At 45.8% G+C, this 16,684-nt stretch overlaps 2 protein-coding genes across 7 annotated transcripts in view; one reads left to right on the forward strand and one right to left on the reverse strand.

Moving 5' to 3' along the window:
• Positions 1-15,613, forward strand: part of RAF1 (Raf-1 proto-oncogene, serine/threonine kinase) — an 81,460-nt gene extending 65,847 nt beyond the window's left edge. For all 6 annotated transcript variants that reach the window (XM_029917289.1, XM_029917287.1, XM_029917286.1 and 3 more), the window contains 10 exons: positions 349-376; positions 485-612; positions 978-1,095; positions 9,994-10,078; positions 10,720-10,896; positions 11,994-12,040; positions 13,501-13,619; positions 13,978-14,109; positions 14,238-14,372; positions 14,586-15,613. In XM_029917289.1, the coding sequence (XP_029773149.1) occupies positions 349-376; positions 485-612; positions 978-1,095; positions 9,994-10,078; positions 10,720-10,896; positions 11,994-12,040; positions 13,501-13,619; positions 13,978-14,109; positions 14,238-14,372; positions 14,586-14,729 (1,113 nt within the window). In that variant the 3' untranslated portion in view covers positions 14,730-15,613. The remainder of the gene's footprint in view (positions 1-348; positions 377-484; positions 613-977; positions 1,096-9,993; positions 10,079-10,719; positions 10,897-11,993; positions 12,041-13,500; positions 13,620-13,977; positions 14,110-14,237; positions 14,373-14,585) is intronic.
• Positions 15,501-16,684, reverse strand: part of MKRN2 (makorin ring finger protein 2) — a 25,123-nt gene continuing 23,939 nt past the window's right edge. The window contains exon 9 of the mRNA XM_029917293.1: positions 15,501-16,671. The gene's annotated coding sequence lies outside the window, so the exon portion shown is untranslated. The remainder of the gene's footprint in view (positions 16,672-16,684) is intronic.

The following is a 16,684-nucleotide window of genomic DNA, read 5'->3' on the forward strand; positions in this document are numbered from 1 at the left end:
TAGAAAGATATCAGTTGATAGTAACTTTGCTAGCGTTCCTTAATGAGTGTCACTTTGCTATATATGTGTTGCTTTTTTCTGAGAAAAAGGGATTTCCATTCCAAAAGAACTATGGCATACAAAAAGCTAGTATCAGTTCTAATAACTGACAATAATCTTGGAGATAATTGGCCATTGACATTTGGTAAATTTAATCAGAGCAAGTTAGAGTATGTAATTAGACCTTTTGTAGTTTAGAGGTTTTTTATAATCTACTTTATTTCAGCAAATTTTTCTCTTCCCCTTTATTTCCCCCAGAGAACATCTTTTCTGGTGCAGAAATTGACCAGTTTTCCTTTTCTGTTTCAGGATGCAATTCGAAGCCACAGTGAATCAGGTACTTGTCCAAAGTTATGTAGCAAATAATAATGGGCTTTTTCTCTTTATGCTGTGTATCTTCTGTTGGCTTATCTATGTGTGGGTTCTGTTTGTCTTGTCTATTAAGCCTCGCCTTCAGCCTTGTCCAGCAGCCCTAACAATCTGAGCCCGACGGGCTGGTCACAGCCCAAAACCCCTGTGCCAGCACAAAGAGAGCGTGCACCCGGATCTGGGACCCAGGAGAAAAACAAAATTGTGAGTTTGGCTTCGAGTTTGGTACCTCTTGCATGTTAGAGTTCACTAAGAAAAACCTAGTCAGAAATGAGAGTACTTTTAATTTGGTATAGTGGGGGGAGCTGTCATAAAACACTTAATGAAGGATATTATAAATGTCAGTGCCATTTTGGGGTTGCTTGGATTGGAAAGTTCGTTGACTTGTTGTAAGGTGGGACACAACTAAAATGGTATTTTTCTCAAAATACTGAAATTAGAATTATAGTTAATGCCTATCTTTAAAAGATAGAGGAATGGGTGAAGTTGGGTTGATCTTTTCTTTGACACCATCGTTTAACAGAGCTTTAGCATTCCATGGAGTGTTAATGATCCTCTGCTGGTTTCAGAGGCCTCGTGGACAGAGAGATTCAAGCTACTACTGGGAAATAGAAGCCAGCGAAGTGATGCTCTCTACTCGGATTGGATCAGGCTCTTTTGGCACAGTGTATAAGGGCAAATGGCATGGTAAGTTCGGGGCCCTCCCTTTATTGCAAAGCCTAGGCTGAAGTCAAGTTTTGGTCCAGAGAGAGCCAAGAAGGAGATAAAATTCACTGTGCTGTGTGGCTTACAGTGCTCCCCAGGGATACTTGATTACATCTGAAGGTTGAACCTAATATCTCAGCGACATCTCAGAGCAGTCTTTTTCTATTCAGTGATGCTATCATTGGTATGATATGGTTTCTAGGATAATTAGAAATTGCCGAATAAAAGGTTGAGCACGAGAGTCAAATGTCAGGAGCTGATTAAATACAGCCTGCACAGGGGACATGCTTTGAAGTTCTTAAATGGATTAAGAGTCTGCTGCTCTGAGAGGAGCATGGATTCTAGAGGTATAAAGTTGGAAAGAACCTTAGAGATTTGCCTGCAGAAAACTGAGGTCCCAAGAGGGCAAATAACATGCCCATGGTCAACAGTTGAGCATAGGAAAGCCAGGAGCCTCCTGAAACAGGTTCTTTGCACTCTTTCCTGGGTTGGTTTGTGCGAATCCCCAAAGAGAGAATGCACAGACTTAATTCTTAAAGTGTTAAGTGTTAGTGTTAGTGTAGTGTTCTTATTGTAATGGAAACACTTTGTCACTTGGAAGAAATGTACTATTGCAATATCTATAGCCCCAGCGTGTGGCAGCATACTTGACATTTCTCCCTCAGATTTTTCATGCCTCCTCTGGCTTTAGGATGTTAGCAAGTATAGGGAATACTTTCTTGAAAATGCTATATGTTCCCCAAAAGGCATCCTTCTAAATTCAAGTTTTAATGAAACAGGCAACAACAACAATTACAACAAAACAAACCCCTAAAATGACTAGGTAGCTATATATCTGGTTTGGATGGTATCATATATATAAACAAGCAGAGATTGAGAGAAATGAAGAGCATCACATGAACGGAGCATTAAAATTCAAGATGTTGAAACTTGAGAAATCCTTCCATCACTTGTAACTAATCATCGGATAAATTTCTCCTTCTTTAAGGAGACTTGCACAGTAGTGAATATTTGGTTCCTTTTCCTTCGGCATGCCTCCCGGACCACAGAGTATTTGTTATTTCCCAAATAGGTGACTTAGGTATCTTGGTGATTTCCTTAGAAAAGAAGATAATTTAAAAAAATTTTTTTTTAATGTTTTTATTTATTTTTGACAGAGAGAGAGAGACAGCGTGAGCAGGGGAGGGTCAGAGAGAGAAGGAGTCACGGGATCTGAAGACAGGCTTTAGGCGCTCTAGGCTCTGAGCTAGCGGTCAGCACAGAGCCCGACCAGCACAGAGCCTGATACGGGGCTCGAACCCATGAACCATGAGATCATGACCTGAGCCGAAGTTGGACGCTAGACTGAGCCACCCAGGCACCCCAGAAAAGAAGTCTTGTATTACTGAAGTATAGTTGACATACAATGTTATATTAATTTCAAGTGTACAACTTAGCAATTTGAAAAGTCTGTACATGATGCTCACAGCACTCAGTATAGTTACCATCTGTCACCATACAGTATTATTAGGACATTATTGACTATTCCCAGCGCTATACTTTTTATCCCTGGAGACTGACTTTGTAACTGGAAGTTTATACTTCTTAATCCCCTCTTTGGCCCATGCCCCAATACTGCTGCCCGCGCCCCCCCCCCCTCCCCCGACCAGTTCTCTGTGTTTATGCATCGGCTTCTGCTTTTTTGTTGTTGTTGTTTATACACTTTTTTACTTTCTAGATTCCACACTTAAGAGAGATCATATGGTATTTGTCTTTCTCTGACCTCACTTAGCATCATGCCCTCTCGGTCCTAACATCCATGTTGTTGTAAAATGGCCAGATCTCAAGGGTTTTTAAAAAAAATTTTTTTTTAATGTTTTTTATTTATTTTTGAGAGACAGCGCGAGCAGGGGAGGGTCAGAGAGCGAGAAAGATACAGAATCGGAAGCAGGCTCCAGGGTCTGAGCTAGCTGCCAGCACAGAGCCTGACGTGGGGCTCGAACTCACAAACTGTGAGATCATGACCTGAGCCGAAGCCAGGCGCTCAACCGACTGAGCCACCCAGGCGCCCCAGGGTTGTTTTTTGGTTTTTGGTTTTTTTTTTTAATGGCTGCATAATGTTACACTCTGTAAAATACCACATCTTCTTTCTTTATCTATTAATGGACACTTAAGTGGCTTCCGTCTCGTGGCTGTTGGAACTAATGCTGCCATGAACAGGGAGTGCAGGTATCTTTTCGAGTTAGCATTTTCATCGTCTTTGGGTAAATAACCTACAGTGTAATTACTGGATCTTATGGTAGTTCTATTTTTAATTTTTTTAGTTTGTTTATTTTGAGAGAGAGAAAGAGAAGATGTGCATGTAAGTAGGGGAGGGGGCAGAGAGAAGGAGAGAGAGAATCCCAAGCAGTCTCTGTGCACAGTGCAGAGCCCGAAGTTGAACGCTTAAATGACTGAGCCACCCTGGCAGGTGCCCCCTAATCTTAAACTTTTGAAGAACCTCTGTACTGTTTTCCATAGTGGCTGCACAATTTACATTCCTATAAACCATGCACGAGGGCTCCTTTTATTCCACATCCTCGCCAACACTTGTCTCTTTGATACTAGCCATTCTGGCAGGTGTGAGGTGAAAACCCATTTGTGGTTTTGATCTGCATTTTCCCCTGATAACTAGGGATATTAAGCACCTTTTCATATACCTGTTAGCCTATTTATATGTCTATTGGAGAAAAGTCTGTTCAGATCCTCTGTCCATTTCTTAAAGAATTTTTAATGTTTGTTTATTTTTGAGAGAGATTGTGAGAGACCAGAGCCTGAGCAGGGGAGAGGCAGAGAAAGAGGGCGACACAGAATCTGAAGCAGGCTTTAGGCTCCGAGCTGTCAGCACAGAGTCCAGTGCAGGGCTCAAACCCATGAATCATGAGATCATGACCTGAGCCACCCAGACACCCTAGATCCTCGTCCATTTTTAAATCAGATTGTCCTTTTGGTATTGAGTTGTGTGAGTTCTTCATATATTTTGTATATTCACCCCTTTTCACATTTGTAAATACCTTCTCCCATTCAGTAGATTGTCTTTTTGTTGATAGTTTCCTTTGCTGTGCAAAAGCTTTTATTTTGGTGGTGTACTCCTATAGAAGAACACAGTGTTTTGGGATAGAGTGCTTGTATCTGAGACATGGCTGCTAGTAATTGTAGGAGGTAGAGGAGTGAACATTGCTTTTAATGATTCCATTAGGAGCTCTTAATTATTTCTATACCACATTAAAAAAATGGTTTTAATGTTTTTTATTTATTTTTGAGAGACAGAGAGAGCGCGAGCAGGGGAGGGTCAGAGAGCGAGGGAGACACAGAATCGGAAGCAGGCTCCAGGGTCTGAGCTAGCTGTTAGCACAGAGCCTGACGTGGGGCTCGAACCCACCGACTGAGATCATGTCCTGAGCCGAAGCCAGACACTCAACGGACTGAGCCACTGAGGCGCCCTATTTGTACCACATTTTAAAGTATCAGCTGAATGCCAATAAATGTAGTTAAGGTGTGCTCAAATTTAAGTTTCCTCTTTTGAGCTCTTTAGGGGGGATTCATAATTTTTCAAAGCATTAGTTATATTTGGCACAGTACTGCCTATGAGCTTCTGTCTTCTCTAGATTCTCAGAGTTTTGGACTGTGGTAAGGAGATGTTATTTGATACAGTGTTACTTCCATTAGAATGTAGATGACATAATACTTTTCAGACTCTAGTTTTTTCTAAGATAAGTGTTTCAAAAGTCAGAGGAGTAAGGAGCAGTGGACTTTTGTGTCAGCCCCCCAGAAAGCAAGCCATGGTCTGTGAATGAAGAAATAGAACTAGAGGGTCAGGGAAACCATAATTTCTGGATTGCTTGCACTGTGTGTGTGTGTGTGTGTGTGTGTGTGTGTTGCTGCTGCTTTCCTGGTGTGTGTGTGTGTGTGTGTATGTGTGTGTTGCTGCTGCTTTCTTGGTTCCTGGTTATGTTATATATAACGTTTAATCAATTTCTTTAAAATTATCATTGTGATTTTTTTAAGTTTTGCTTCTGTCTAGCAGCTGTGAATCTGAGAGCAGCCAAGATGGAGACCTCAGATCCATGAACTAAAGCTCACTTAATTTGTGTTAAGTAGGTGAGGAGGCCGCCCTTGGGCACACACACACAGCATAAATGTGGGATCTGATTTGCCAGCCTCTGCACGTTATACACAACATATTGAAAGGCACGCAGAAAGCAATGCTGATGGTGCCGGGACAGTCCCTGCGGCAGGAGGAGAAAGCACCTACCCTCTTGGGCTTGGGCTCCTTAGTATGAGGCTACCAACCTGGTGGGACCCCATCCTAATGCTGAGGGTAACTGGGAGTCAGTCAGAAGAACAGAAGTGTTCTTCTGTTCTAGAAAGCAGGAGTGTATATAATAGGTTTTAGACAACCCTAAATGGTTAAAACAAGAAAGAGGTGTTTAAAAAAGTTAAAACCATTCCAGATTTACCAACTGATAATAGTTTTCTTCTTCAGTGGTAGCTGAATGAGATAGCAACTTATTATCTTATTAAAAACATGATAACCAATAGGAATGTGTCTTAACTCATTTGTACTACATTTACCTCTGACTTTACTATTAAGGGAAGGTAAGAAGTTCTGGTGTCATGAAAAATAAGCATCTGACTCTGGGTTTTGGCTCAGGTCATGATCTCATAGTGAGTTCAAACCCCATATCCGGCTCTGGATTCCCAACATGGGGCCTGCTTGGGATTCTTTCTCTCCGCCTCTCTCTACCCCTCCCTGGCTCAAGCTCGTACTCTCTCTCAAAATAAATAAATAAACTTTAAAAAATTTTAAAAAACCCAGAAACTACTTTGTGTAGTTGTTTTGGACTACCCTCCATAAAATGTTCCCCAGCCATTTACCTTTGTCATTTATATTGCTTGCTAAAGGAAATAAATACCATTCTTTATTTGTGATAATATTGACAGCTAATTCCAGAAGGAAAAGAAAGGTTAATATTAAATATTTAAAAAAAATTTTTTTTAAATACTTAGTTTGAGAGACAGAGAAAGAGCTCAAGCAGGGGAGGGGCCGAGAGAGAGGGAGAGAGAGAGAATCCCAAGCGGCCTTTGCACTTCCAGCACAGAGCCCAGTGCAGGGCTCAATGCCACAAACTGTGAGATCATGACCTGAGCGGAAATCAAGAGTCAGGCACTTAACTGACTTAACCACCTGGGCGCCCCAATACTATATGTAAATTTTTTATTCTCCTCTTAGAAACATGTTCAAAAGAAGAGATTAGTACTAAGCAGTATCACTAAATGCCTGTTGCATGGGGTGCTGGAGAGGCGGACTTGAATGGTGTACTTGGTCCTGAGGACTGCCAGGCCAAGGTGAAGAGCAGCCTTCGTTTTGGGCTCAGACCTAATTGTGCACACCTGGGGGCTGCAGGCTGGGTGCTGAGTCTCAGCTTCCCTGCCGGAAATGGATTCTTGACGTGTGCCGGAAGCAGCTGGGTCCCTAGTATTCTGTGCCAGAGGCTGTCTCCACTCCACTCCAGAGCCTGAGACAGCTTGTCAGTTCATAACATGTCTTGCTGATGGTTGCACCTTGGAATTCATTCACTTCTTTATCAGTATTTTCCGAGCATTCTTCTAAGACCAAGCATTCTTCTAGCTGCTACAAGTGAAGCAGTGAACAAAACAGATGAAAATTCTTTCCCTTACAAAGTTTCTATTCTGGTGGGGACAATAAGCGAGTAAAGTAGAGTATCTAGTGTGTTAGAATTGCTAAAGAGGAAAAAAGGAGGAAAGCAGGTATGGAGTTGCAGTCCCTGTGCATGGTTTTTGGTGGGTGAGTAGGGAAGGACTCTGCTGAGGAAGTAGCATTTGCCAGATGCTTGAGCGTGGGCGGATCCCAGGGAAAGCAGCAGCAAGGGCTGTGAACTGGGCCATTCACTTGACCTGTTGGAGGAACTCCAGGAGGCTCATAGGAGTGATGTCCAGGGATAGGGAGTGGCAGGGCCCCGCAAAGACTCTGGATATCATTTTTGGGTGAAATAGGGTCTCAGATTGTGCAGGACCTTTCAGGAGACTTGGCCAGCCTTAGTCTGAAATTCAGAATGCTGGGGAGCTGGTTACTGGAGAACTTGTTCTAGTTTGGGGCAGTCCTACCAGTAGAAAACTGTTCTTTATAGAAGTTGAAATCCACTTTCCTATAATGTTTGCCTATTGCTCCTAGCAGACAGAATTCCTGTCATGACAGTGCTTGGAGTATTTGCGTGTAAGTTAGGGAATGCTATGGTATTCAGTCTCTGAGTTTCAGTATGAAATTGCATATATACTCAGTTATCTTAACTGCTAACCAAGAGCTGGAAGGCAGATGTGTCCTTGCAGGCATCCTAGGGGCTCTGACTTTGGTTCAACCTTGTTCAGTCTTCCCCCTGTGACTTGCATGAAGGCATGGGTATAGTGGATGACTTACATGGAGTTGTAGTGCAGATCTGGGTAATCGGATTTGAAAAGAGGAGAGGATTTGAACTGGCGCTGGTGATGGAACAAAGAGACAGTGAACTCTGAACAGGGATGATGAGTCCTGCTCACTGGGCCAAAAAGTAGAGGCTGGAGGTGGAGGATGTTCAGTTGACTCCAAGGTCAGAATGAGTCACTGTAAGCGGGCTTTGGCTGCTGGGGACTCTTCTGAGCTCTGTGGTTACATTATGATCAGGTCCAAAATGGGTAACACAGGTGAGTTCAGTGACAACTGCCCCATGGAGAGGTGTAAAAAAAGGAAGGTCTTGTAAAACTGGGCTCATGAACTACGAAGGTCCCAAGGAGCAAACCATCCCGAGGGCCCTTATAACATCTCCCCAAGCCTTCCTCCACTCACCTATCCCTTTCCAGCCTTGTCCAGTGCCTGGGCCACCAGTACTGCGCCACCACTCATTTGACTGCCACATCAGATCAGCCCGCCTTGCTGGGGTTTCTTGCCGCCCCACCCCCCCTTCTATCTCAACTCTCACCACTGTCCCTGTATCTGGTCTGCAGAAGCAGGGCTCTTGGGGCAGGACTCCTTTCTCTCTGGTCTCTGTCCTCACCTGCAGGGGCTCATATCACACACTGGAGCTCCCCATGCACAGCCTGTTTCCCTCTTCCCCCTTCCGTCACCTTTGTTTCTCATGTATGTAGTTTGGAACAGCCTGTCCCATTTAGTAAAATCCTTCCCTTGGCTTATATCCCATTTGTTTCAGAAAACCGTTCTACATCCTCTCTGCAAACAGCTTTAGTCTCCTTTGTCCCCCGCCTCCAGCATTCTTATCTTGGCTCAGACAGCCCCAGAATGCGCAGCTCTGCAGGAGACTCTCATCCTGCTCAGAGGGAACATTACGTGGGGCAGCAAGGTTTACCAGCTTGTCTTCCTGGATAGAAGGCAGCCCTGACAGTAGAATGCATCTCCCATCCAAAGTTAGCAGCACCTTCAGAGGCAGCCCTGGGCCCTCGGTAAATACACGTGCCAATGAGTTGGACAAGCCCCTACTGTGAAGTGGAGACTTTAGCTTTAGATAAGACCAGAGATGACCACAGGCAACAGTTTGGGACCTGCTCTAAGAACCATCTCTTTGGGGCGCCTGGGTGGCTCAGTCCATTGAGCGTCTAATGCTTGATTTTGGCTCAGGTCATGCATGATCCTAGGGTCATGGGATCTGCCCCCTCCTCTCCCCTCCCCCCCCCACCCCACTTGCATGCGTGTGTGCTCTCAAATTAAAAATAGTAAAAAAAAAAAAAATGTTTTTTTAAACCCATCTCCTTACCAGTTGGTACTCAGGTGAGGTGAGGGATGCTCCAACAGAGGCTGCACTGGGTGCTGCCAAGGGGGAACACTTGATAAGTGGGGGGTTCTGGTACCTCCAGGGTCCCTTCAACCAACTCCTTTATTTGATAACCAAAAGGCTATGTTTTGGTGAATTCATTTGCCAAGAAAATCTGAGGGCCTAATAGGGCTTCACGTAATTTATTAAAATTACTCTTATAGCATAGAAACATTTCTGAAAGTGCCTTCTAAATCAGTAGCACATACAAAGTAGAGTTAATCTCTGGATGTTTCTAAGGTTATGTAAAGAGGCTCATAGTGACTGACAGTCTGTTGTCAGTATGAAAGGTAGAAGGGTGGCCATTGGAGTCAGATGGGGGTTCTGCTCCTGGCTCCAGCACTTTTGTGTTTTGGCTAAATGACCTTGGACAGGTGAGTAACCTTCTCTGTTGCCTATAAAATGAGGATGACCGTATTTACATCACAGGGCAACTATGAGGATTAAAGGTGACAATGCCTGTGAAGGCACACAGTGCCAGGGCAGAGTAAGCAATCAACATTAATCATTAGGATTGCTTCTTAATGGTATTAAAGGCAAAGCAGCTTAATTTTGATATGTATCTTTGCATACAAGGGACCATCTTGGGTCTCATTTGAATGTGGCTGCTGAGTTTGGCATCAGCTGCTTGCTAAGTGGCCTATTTGCTGGCACCAGCCTTCCAGCCCCAAAACTCCTGGATCTGCTGGGACATCTAAATCAGTAGCGCATATAAAGTAGTTAATCTCAGAATTATCACCTGCTGGCGCCGCCCTTTCAGGACCAGGTTTTCACCTATTCCCCAGTCACACAGGGATGCCAGGCTTGCTAGGAAGAGTTTAAACCAAACCCATTCAAGGCCTGTGTGGTGGTATTGAAAGATAGTAGTATAATGTTTTTAAAATTTTTCAGCTACTTGAATAATTTGGAAATTTGCTTTTTTCTTCCATTTGTGTAAGTACATGATATCTGAATAAGTGATTCATTCTCTCTCAGGACTAGGGTGTGTGAAAAATAAAAGTAAGGTCATTCAGCTGATTGTACGGACTATAATTTGCAGGAGATGTTGCAGTAAAAATTCTAAAGGTTGTCGACCCCACACCAGAGCAGTTCCAGGCCTTCAGGAATGAGGTGGCTGTCCTACGGTGAGTAGAAAACTGGCCTTTCCAGCTTGTGTGGATGGCAGGGGACAGGCGTGGGTGGTGGTATGTCAGCTGCAGAGTAAGTGGGCCACATGGCACGGACCTCTGAGGGCCGATGGCCGGGACTGGTAGGTAGTGAGTGTTCACTGCGGAGGCCTACAGGTGGAACTCCTTCCTTACGAGTGAAAGGGAATGGGAGGTTTCCTTCCAGCAGTAGCCCAGGTTCTTCTCTGGGTTTTGGCTTGAGATAGCGAGAAATAGGTTCTGTTTTCATGTTTATTTGCAAGAGCTCTATAGCCAATTTGCTTTATTCTGGACTTCAAACCTTTGAGTCGTTATTTAGACCTGTAGGAATAAGGTGAATAATGATGGATTGTCCAGATGCAAAGGTTCCTTGTGACCCCCTGTGGGAGGAATCGTGTTTGTTGAGAATGTCATCTTTGAAGGCTAGCACTGAGGGGTCCTTTGTCACAACCCCATCCCTGTTACCAGCAGGGTGTGTGTTCGCTTTGCCACCCACCCAGATTATAAGCATGGTGACATCGAGGATACTCAGGATCTGGTGTCTGTGGGAAAGCAGAGTAGAGCTCTCTATCCCGCAGCAGTGGAAGATTCTGAGCCTTTTTTTCTCCTGCCTCCTCCAGGAAGACACGGCACGTGAACATCCTGCTCTTCATGGGATACATGACAAAGGACAATCTGGCGATTGTGACCCAGTGGTGTGAGGGCAGTAGCCTCTACAAACACCTGCATGTCCAGGAGACTAAGTTCCAGATGTTCCAGTTGATTGACATCGCCCGCCAGACTGCTCAGGGAATGGAGTGAGTAGACGGCTTGTTGCCTAGAAAGTCTGGGGTCCAGGCCTCAACTTGCCCTACATTGGAACCAGGGTTAGGAAAAAGTCCTGTTTCTTAAGTGATTTCTGTGATGTTGCACAGCTGAAAGCCAGCCTCTGGGTGGGCCAAAGGAATGAGAGCTCCAGGTCACGTGAGCTGAGGCTGCTCCCTTTGGGGCTCAGATTCAGGTTCGAGTCACTGCCCCGAGAATTCACCCAGACCCACAAGAGCTCAGCACCTTCTGCCCAGAGAGCAGTCTGCTGCCCTCTGTGGGTGTGTGTGGTCTCAGGCGTGACCCATCCGCAGCGGGCCCTTTCCACACCAGGGGTGAGCAGATGTTTTTGGATAATTTTCCTTTTAGAGAGGACTGAAAAGTCATCCCTCGCACCTCCATGAAACACTACCTGTTTGAATCTCTGCTTGAACACTTTTCGCTCTGAAAGGGGGTTGTGGTGTGTGGTGTGTGTCACACATTTCCTCTACGGTATCCCTGACGTGGGAGAGTGCCATGTAAAACCTCATGTTCTGCTTTTACAATTCATATGGAACTTGCATTTTATACATTTTAAGAAACAGAATTACTTTTTAGAAAAAATGTAGATAAAATCCACAGATAATAAAATTTACCCCTTCTGTATGCAACACAGAGTTGTGAGCCTGACCACTGTGTAATTTTAGAACAGTCATCAAGATAGAAGATGAGGTCTTTTGTGTCTCACTCGACTTAGCATAACGGTTTTGAGAGGTTCATCCACATTGTTGCACGTATCACTTTATCCTTTTCTGTGTAATACAGTGTGGTAGGGGTGGGCTAGGTTTCATTTAGGCATTCATTATTTGATGGACATTTGGGTCGTCAGAATTACTTTTTGAGTAGAACTGATGCTTAAAGACGAGTCGCCCCATTTGTGCTGTGACCTCACCTCCAGACAACACGAAAGGTGGCCCAGCCTGCATCCCCGCGTGGCTGTTGCCTGCATGTTGCCCTCACTGGTGGCTTCCTTCCTAGCTGTAATGTGAAGCTGCTTTCTACCCATGTCCCTTACATAACCGTTGTTAATAGATTTATTTTCCCTTCACAGCTATTTGCATGCAAAGAACATCATCCACAGAGACATGAAATCCAACAGTATCCTTTGATGGTTATTTCATTTCTAAATTTAGAAAAACAGGAGGGAGACTTTTTAAAGCTTAGTAAAAGTGACTTTGGAAGGTTTTCCACAAGAGATATGTGTTTGGGTTATGCTCGAAAGTTTTATTATGCTGTTTGTTACTAAATTTAACCTGGGGGAATGGGGCTTTTTTGTCTGTCATTCATCTCCAGGGTGTGGACTGGTGCATCTGGTCAGAAGGGAGCTGTGGGCCAGATGTTGCAAGATTGTCAAAGCGACTGCTAAGTCACTCACTGTTGGAACCAACCTTTCCCCTTTCTGAGTTAATATGTTTTTACAGAAGAGGAATGAGGACTGGAGAGTTTTCACACTGTAGGGCAAGAAACGTAGCCTTTAATCATCTGCCTCCTGCCTACAGCCTTTGTCTTGGAGGGGTGTGTGGCGTTACAGTCCGCTCTGCCTCTTGGCCAGTGAGACACCACAGTTGTGGGGAGTTGGATTATGGGACCAGGCATATTAGGGCCACATGTCTCAGGCATGAGATACTTTTTTTGGGGGGGACATTTATTCAGTTTTGAGAGACTAAGAGAGATAGGACAAGCAGGAGAGGGGCGGGGGGGCGGGGGGAGACAGAGTATCTGAAGCAGACTCTAGGCTCCCAGCACAGAGCCCAACTTTGGGCTCAAACTCTGAAACTGTGAGGTCATGACCTGAGCTGAAGTCAGACGCTTAACTGACTGAGCCTCCCAAGCACCTCTGTGAGCTACCTTTTAATGATGGGTTTTTGGGAGTCATTGTAGTCCCAATATGCCACAGAAGCAGACATCACAGATTTGGTGGTGGTATGTGTTACTGGGCACTGGCAGATCCCAAGTCAGCCTTAAACTGCCTGACCACTTTACCCAGAAATGAGGGGAGTTTGGTCCTGATTTGAAGTCAGCAAGTGGTTTCTGTTCTAATGAGAAGTCTCTTTGGACAGCATTCAGTGCTTAGTGAGTGCTGAATTGTTCACATGTTTCAGTCATGTGAGGGCACAGAGCAGGTAGAAAGAATTGTAAGGCATCACATTCGGCTTCTGCTAAGAAGCTGCAGAGGGCAGCCCCTTCCCTGAGGAATCGTAGGGTTTACGGCACCTGTGTTACACGGGAAGGTCAGAAGACCAGAGACGGCACCTCGAAATGGAAGGTGAAATGTGGAAATGGGGAGAAGCAGCATAGGAAATGGCCTTATTTTTGGCTGGAGCCAAATAATCTGGCACCCTGAGCAACTGCTACATGTCTCATGGGAAGAAGGCATTTCAGAAACACTTTTTAAAACTGTAGAAATCCAAGCAAATCAGTGCAAAGAAGGCTGAGGCAGACGGAGGGCAGAGGGTGGGCGGTTCGTGGGGCAGAGAGATGCTTTTGCTCTTAAGAGCTTCGGAAGTAGTTCAGTACTGACTGTTCTTTTGAAACCAGAGTCCTTAACAAGCATTGAGATATATTTCTCCATGAAGGCCTGACAGTGAAAATTGGAGATTTTGGTTTGGCAACAGTAAAGTCGCGTTGGAGCGGTTCTCAGCAGGTGGAACAACCCACTGGCTCTGTCCTGTGGATGGTGAGGCGAGGCTCCTACTAGCAGAGTGCAGGGTGGAGGGGGTACCCCGAAGGTCTGTGTGTACATTTACATTTCTTGACATTTCCCCCAAAGTCCAGATAACCTCAGTGAGGCCTTCAGTGACATCAGACAGCCTAAGGCAAAATTGGGTTTCCTGGAGGCTAGTGATCAGAACCAGGATGAGGCATAGGTGCTCGGTCCCAGAGACTAGGCTTCCTGAGCTGGTGTGAGCCTGGCCCGAGCAGGGAAGTGGTGCAGAACTGAGGAAAAGGACTCTTAGACCAGGGGAATGGACAGCCTGGTGCCTGATCTCTGTGAGGCCCATGTGGTGAAGAATGCATGCATTTTGTCCCTGTAGGCCCCCGAGGTGATCCGAATGCAGGATAATAATCCATTCAGCTTCCAGTCCGATGTGTACTCCTACGGCATTGTGCTCTATGAGCTCATGACAGGGGAGCTTCCTTACTCCCACATCAATAACCGCGATCAGGTACGTGCACCGGTGCCCGCTAGTGCGGAAGGCTCTGTGCCTCCTGCCAGTCTGAGCAGGAGGGTTAGAGGGTGCTGCTGTCCCTATTGTTCCTCCACCCAGGCCCTCAACCGTTTCCTTCCTCTCAGATCATCTTCATGGTGGGCCGAGGCTATGCTTCCCCAGACCTCAGTAAGCTATATAAGAACTGCCCCAAAGCAATGAAGAGGCTTGTAGCCGACTGCGTGAAGAAGGTTAAGGAAGAGAGGCCTCTCTTTCCCCAGGTGAGACTTGGCTCAGGGGCGCCAGAAGAGATTCCAGCCCAAGTTCCTGATCATAGACCTGAGGAGGGAGGTGTGGGTTTCCTACAAGACAGGGCTGCTGTTCTGCACCAGATGCTGCAGGTGGGGTGGGGAAGGCCTGCATTTGGATTCCTCATTGAAAGCTGCTGCTTCTGCTGTGACATCAAGCCACCTAATGACACTGCTTCATTTCAGATCCTGTCGTCCATCGAGCTTCTCCAACACTCTCTGCCGAAAATCAACCGGAGTGCTTCTGAGCCATCCCTGCACCGGGCGGCCCACACTGAGGATATCAACGCCTGCACGTTGACCACGTCCCCTAGACTGCCTGTCTTCTAGCTGACTTTGCACCTGCACTCAGACCACCAGGGGAGGAAGGGAAGTCAGCAGGCACCAGCTTTCTGCACCCTCTTGATGGAGGCAGAAAGCTCATTTTCAGAGAAGCTGCTGCTAAGGACCTTCTAGACTACTCACAGGGCCTTAACTTCATGTTGCCTTCTTTCCTACCCTTTCTTTCTGGCCCTGGGAGAAGGAAGCCATTCACCATGCTGGTCTGTCCTGCTCCCTCCCTGCAGCTCCCCCCACCCCCCATGCTCAGGAGCCAAGCCTTCTCCAGATGCACAGTAGCTGCAGTTGGCTAAATGAGTATTTTTAGGGCAAGAAAAAGCACTCAGAGGGGAAATGAAGGCAGCAGACAAACCAGCCCTGATGTGGACACGTGGATTTGGGGTATCAGCTCCTGTGTGGAACGCTTATCACGGGAAAGACTGTTCTTCAGAGCTAGTGGTGTGGCGCCAGTTAGTTTTGCACATAACGCACCAAACAGCCCAGGACTGTCGAGACCACGGCCGCCTGAAGGAGCCTGCGTTGGTACTAGGGACATGGACCTTGACTTCAGGGGCACTTCCTTTCCTTGGAGGTCTCCAATGCATTGGGCCGGCTTTCCAGAAGAGGCCCTTGGCCTGCCCCCCCCAGCCTCCGCCCTCTCAGGGAGCAGTCTTCCATCATGCTGAATCCGTCTTCCAGGAGCTGCCCCTATGGGGCGGGGCCATCAGGCCAGCCTTTCTCTTGAGTCACATCACTTGTATGCAAGGAAGCCAGGAATACAGGTTTTCTTGATGATTTGGGTTTTAATTTTGTTTTTATTGCGCCTGACAAAATACAGTTATCTGATGGTTCCTCAATTATGTTATTTTAATAAAATAAATTAAATGTAGGTTTAATGGCTGTTTCCTCCTTTTAAAGTTAATACTGAGCTTACAGCTTGAACTCTCCCGTTTGTTCATCCTCCTGGTGCAAGAACTCAAGCATTCTAAACTCAGGTAAGAGCAGACCTTTTTCTACCTACACTTTAATGCATTTTATAAAATATTTGGTATCTATAGCTATTTATAAAAATAGATTAATTCAGAGTTGCGGCAAATTTGTTCTGATTCACAAAGTTATGCTCCTTCAATTAAAGTCACCACTGACGGTCAGAACTAGGAACTCTGCTGGGTGCCATTTTAACTTTTCACGAAATTTCAAATCAAAGCCAGACTTACAGACAGAACGTGTGGCTTTGAGCAGGGGCCACACGTAAGAGCACGTGTGTATGCTGAACGCAGTTTTGGGGCATGAGCCCCAGGAAAGCCCACAGGTGACAGCTGGGGATGGGTTTCCTTGCAGCACGTGGCCCCAGCACCAACCAGAAATAGGTGCCTGCTACTTTAAGAGTCCGCTCCTTACAGGGAATTTACTGAACACATGGCACCAGGACTCCTGCTCTGGGACACTGAACAGCACAAGTTTCATGCTAAGGTGTGTGGTACCCACTTGTTGATTTATACAGAGCTTCTCAAGAAACAGTTTTGGACTACACAGTAAGTACACTAGGGAAATCCACGGGAGAGGACTTTATAGGGGTGAAGATCCTTTGTTAAAAAAACTTAATCTGCATGGTGACTGTTTCTAGGGAGCTAAAGCTCGAGGATAGGAGCTGGGTCGCTTTTAAAAGCAATCAAAACTCCCATCTGGCATGTCAGCTGGTCCCCCTTAGGAGCTTGAGGTGCAACTAAAGAGATCAACTATAAAAGTAGTGATTCTATATGCTTGCTGGGTTACTTTATCCTTCACTCCTCCCATGGCTGTGATAAAGGAGTGGGGGAGACCGAGGTAGGCACACCCCACTCAAAACCAAGCAACACACCACCTCAGGTCACAGTGAAGGATGTTCCGCACACCCTAGCTTGGGGGAATGCTGGGCTGGTAGAGCCCACGATGCAGGGTTAACCGTCTACTCCTTAGGGTTCTGA

This window comes from Suricata suricatta, chromosome 12 (assembly GCF_006229205.1).
Source record: "Suricata suricatta isolate VVHF042 chromosome 12, meerkat_22Aug2017_6uvM2_HiC, whole genome shotgun sequence".
In the NCBI taxonomy this organism is placed as follows: domain Eukaryota; kingdom Metazoa; phylum Chordata; class Mammalia; order Carnivora; family Herpestidae; genus Suricata; species Suricata suricatta.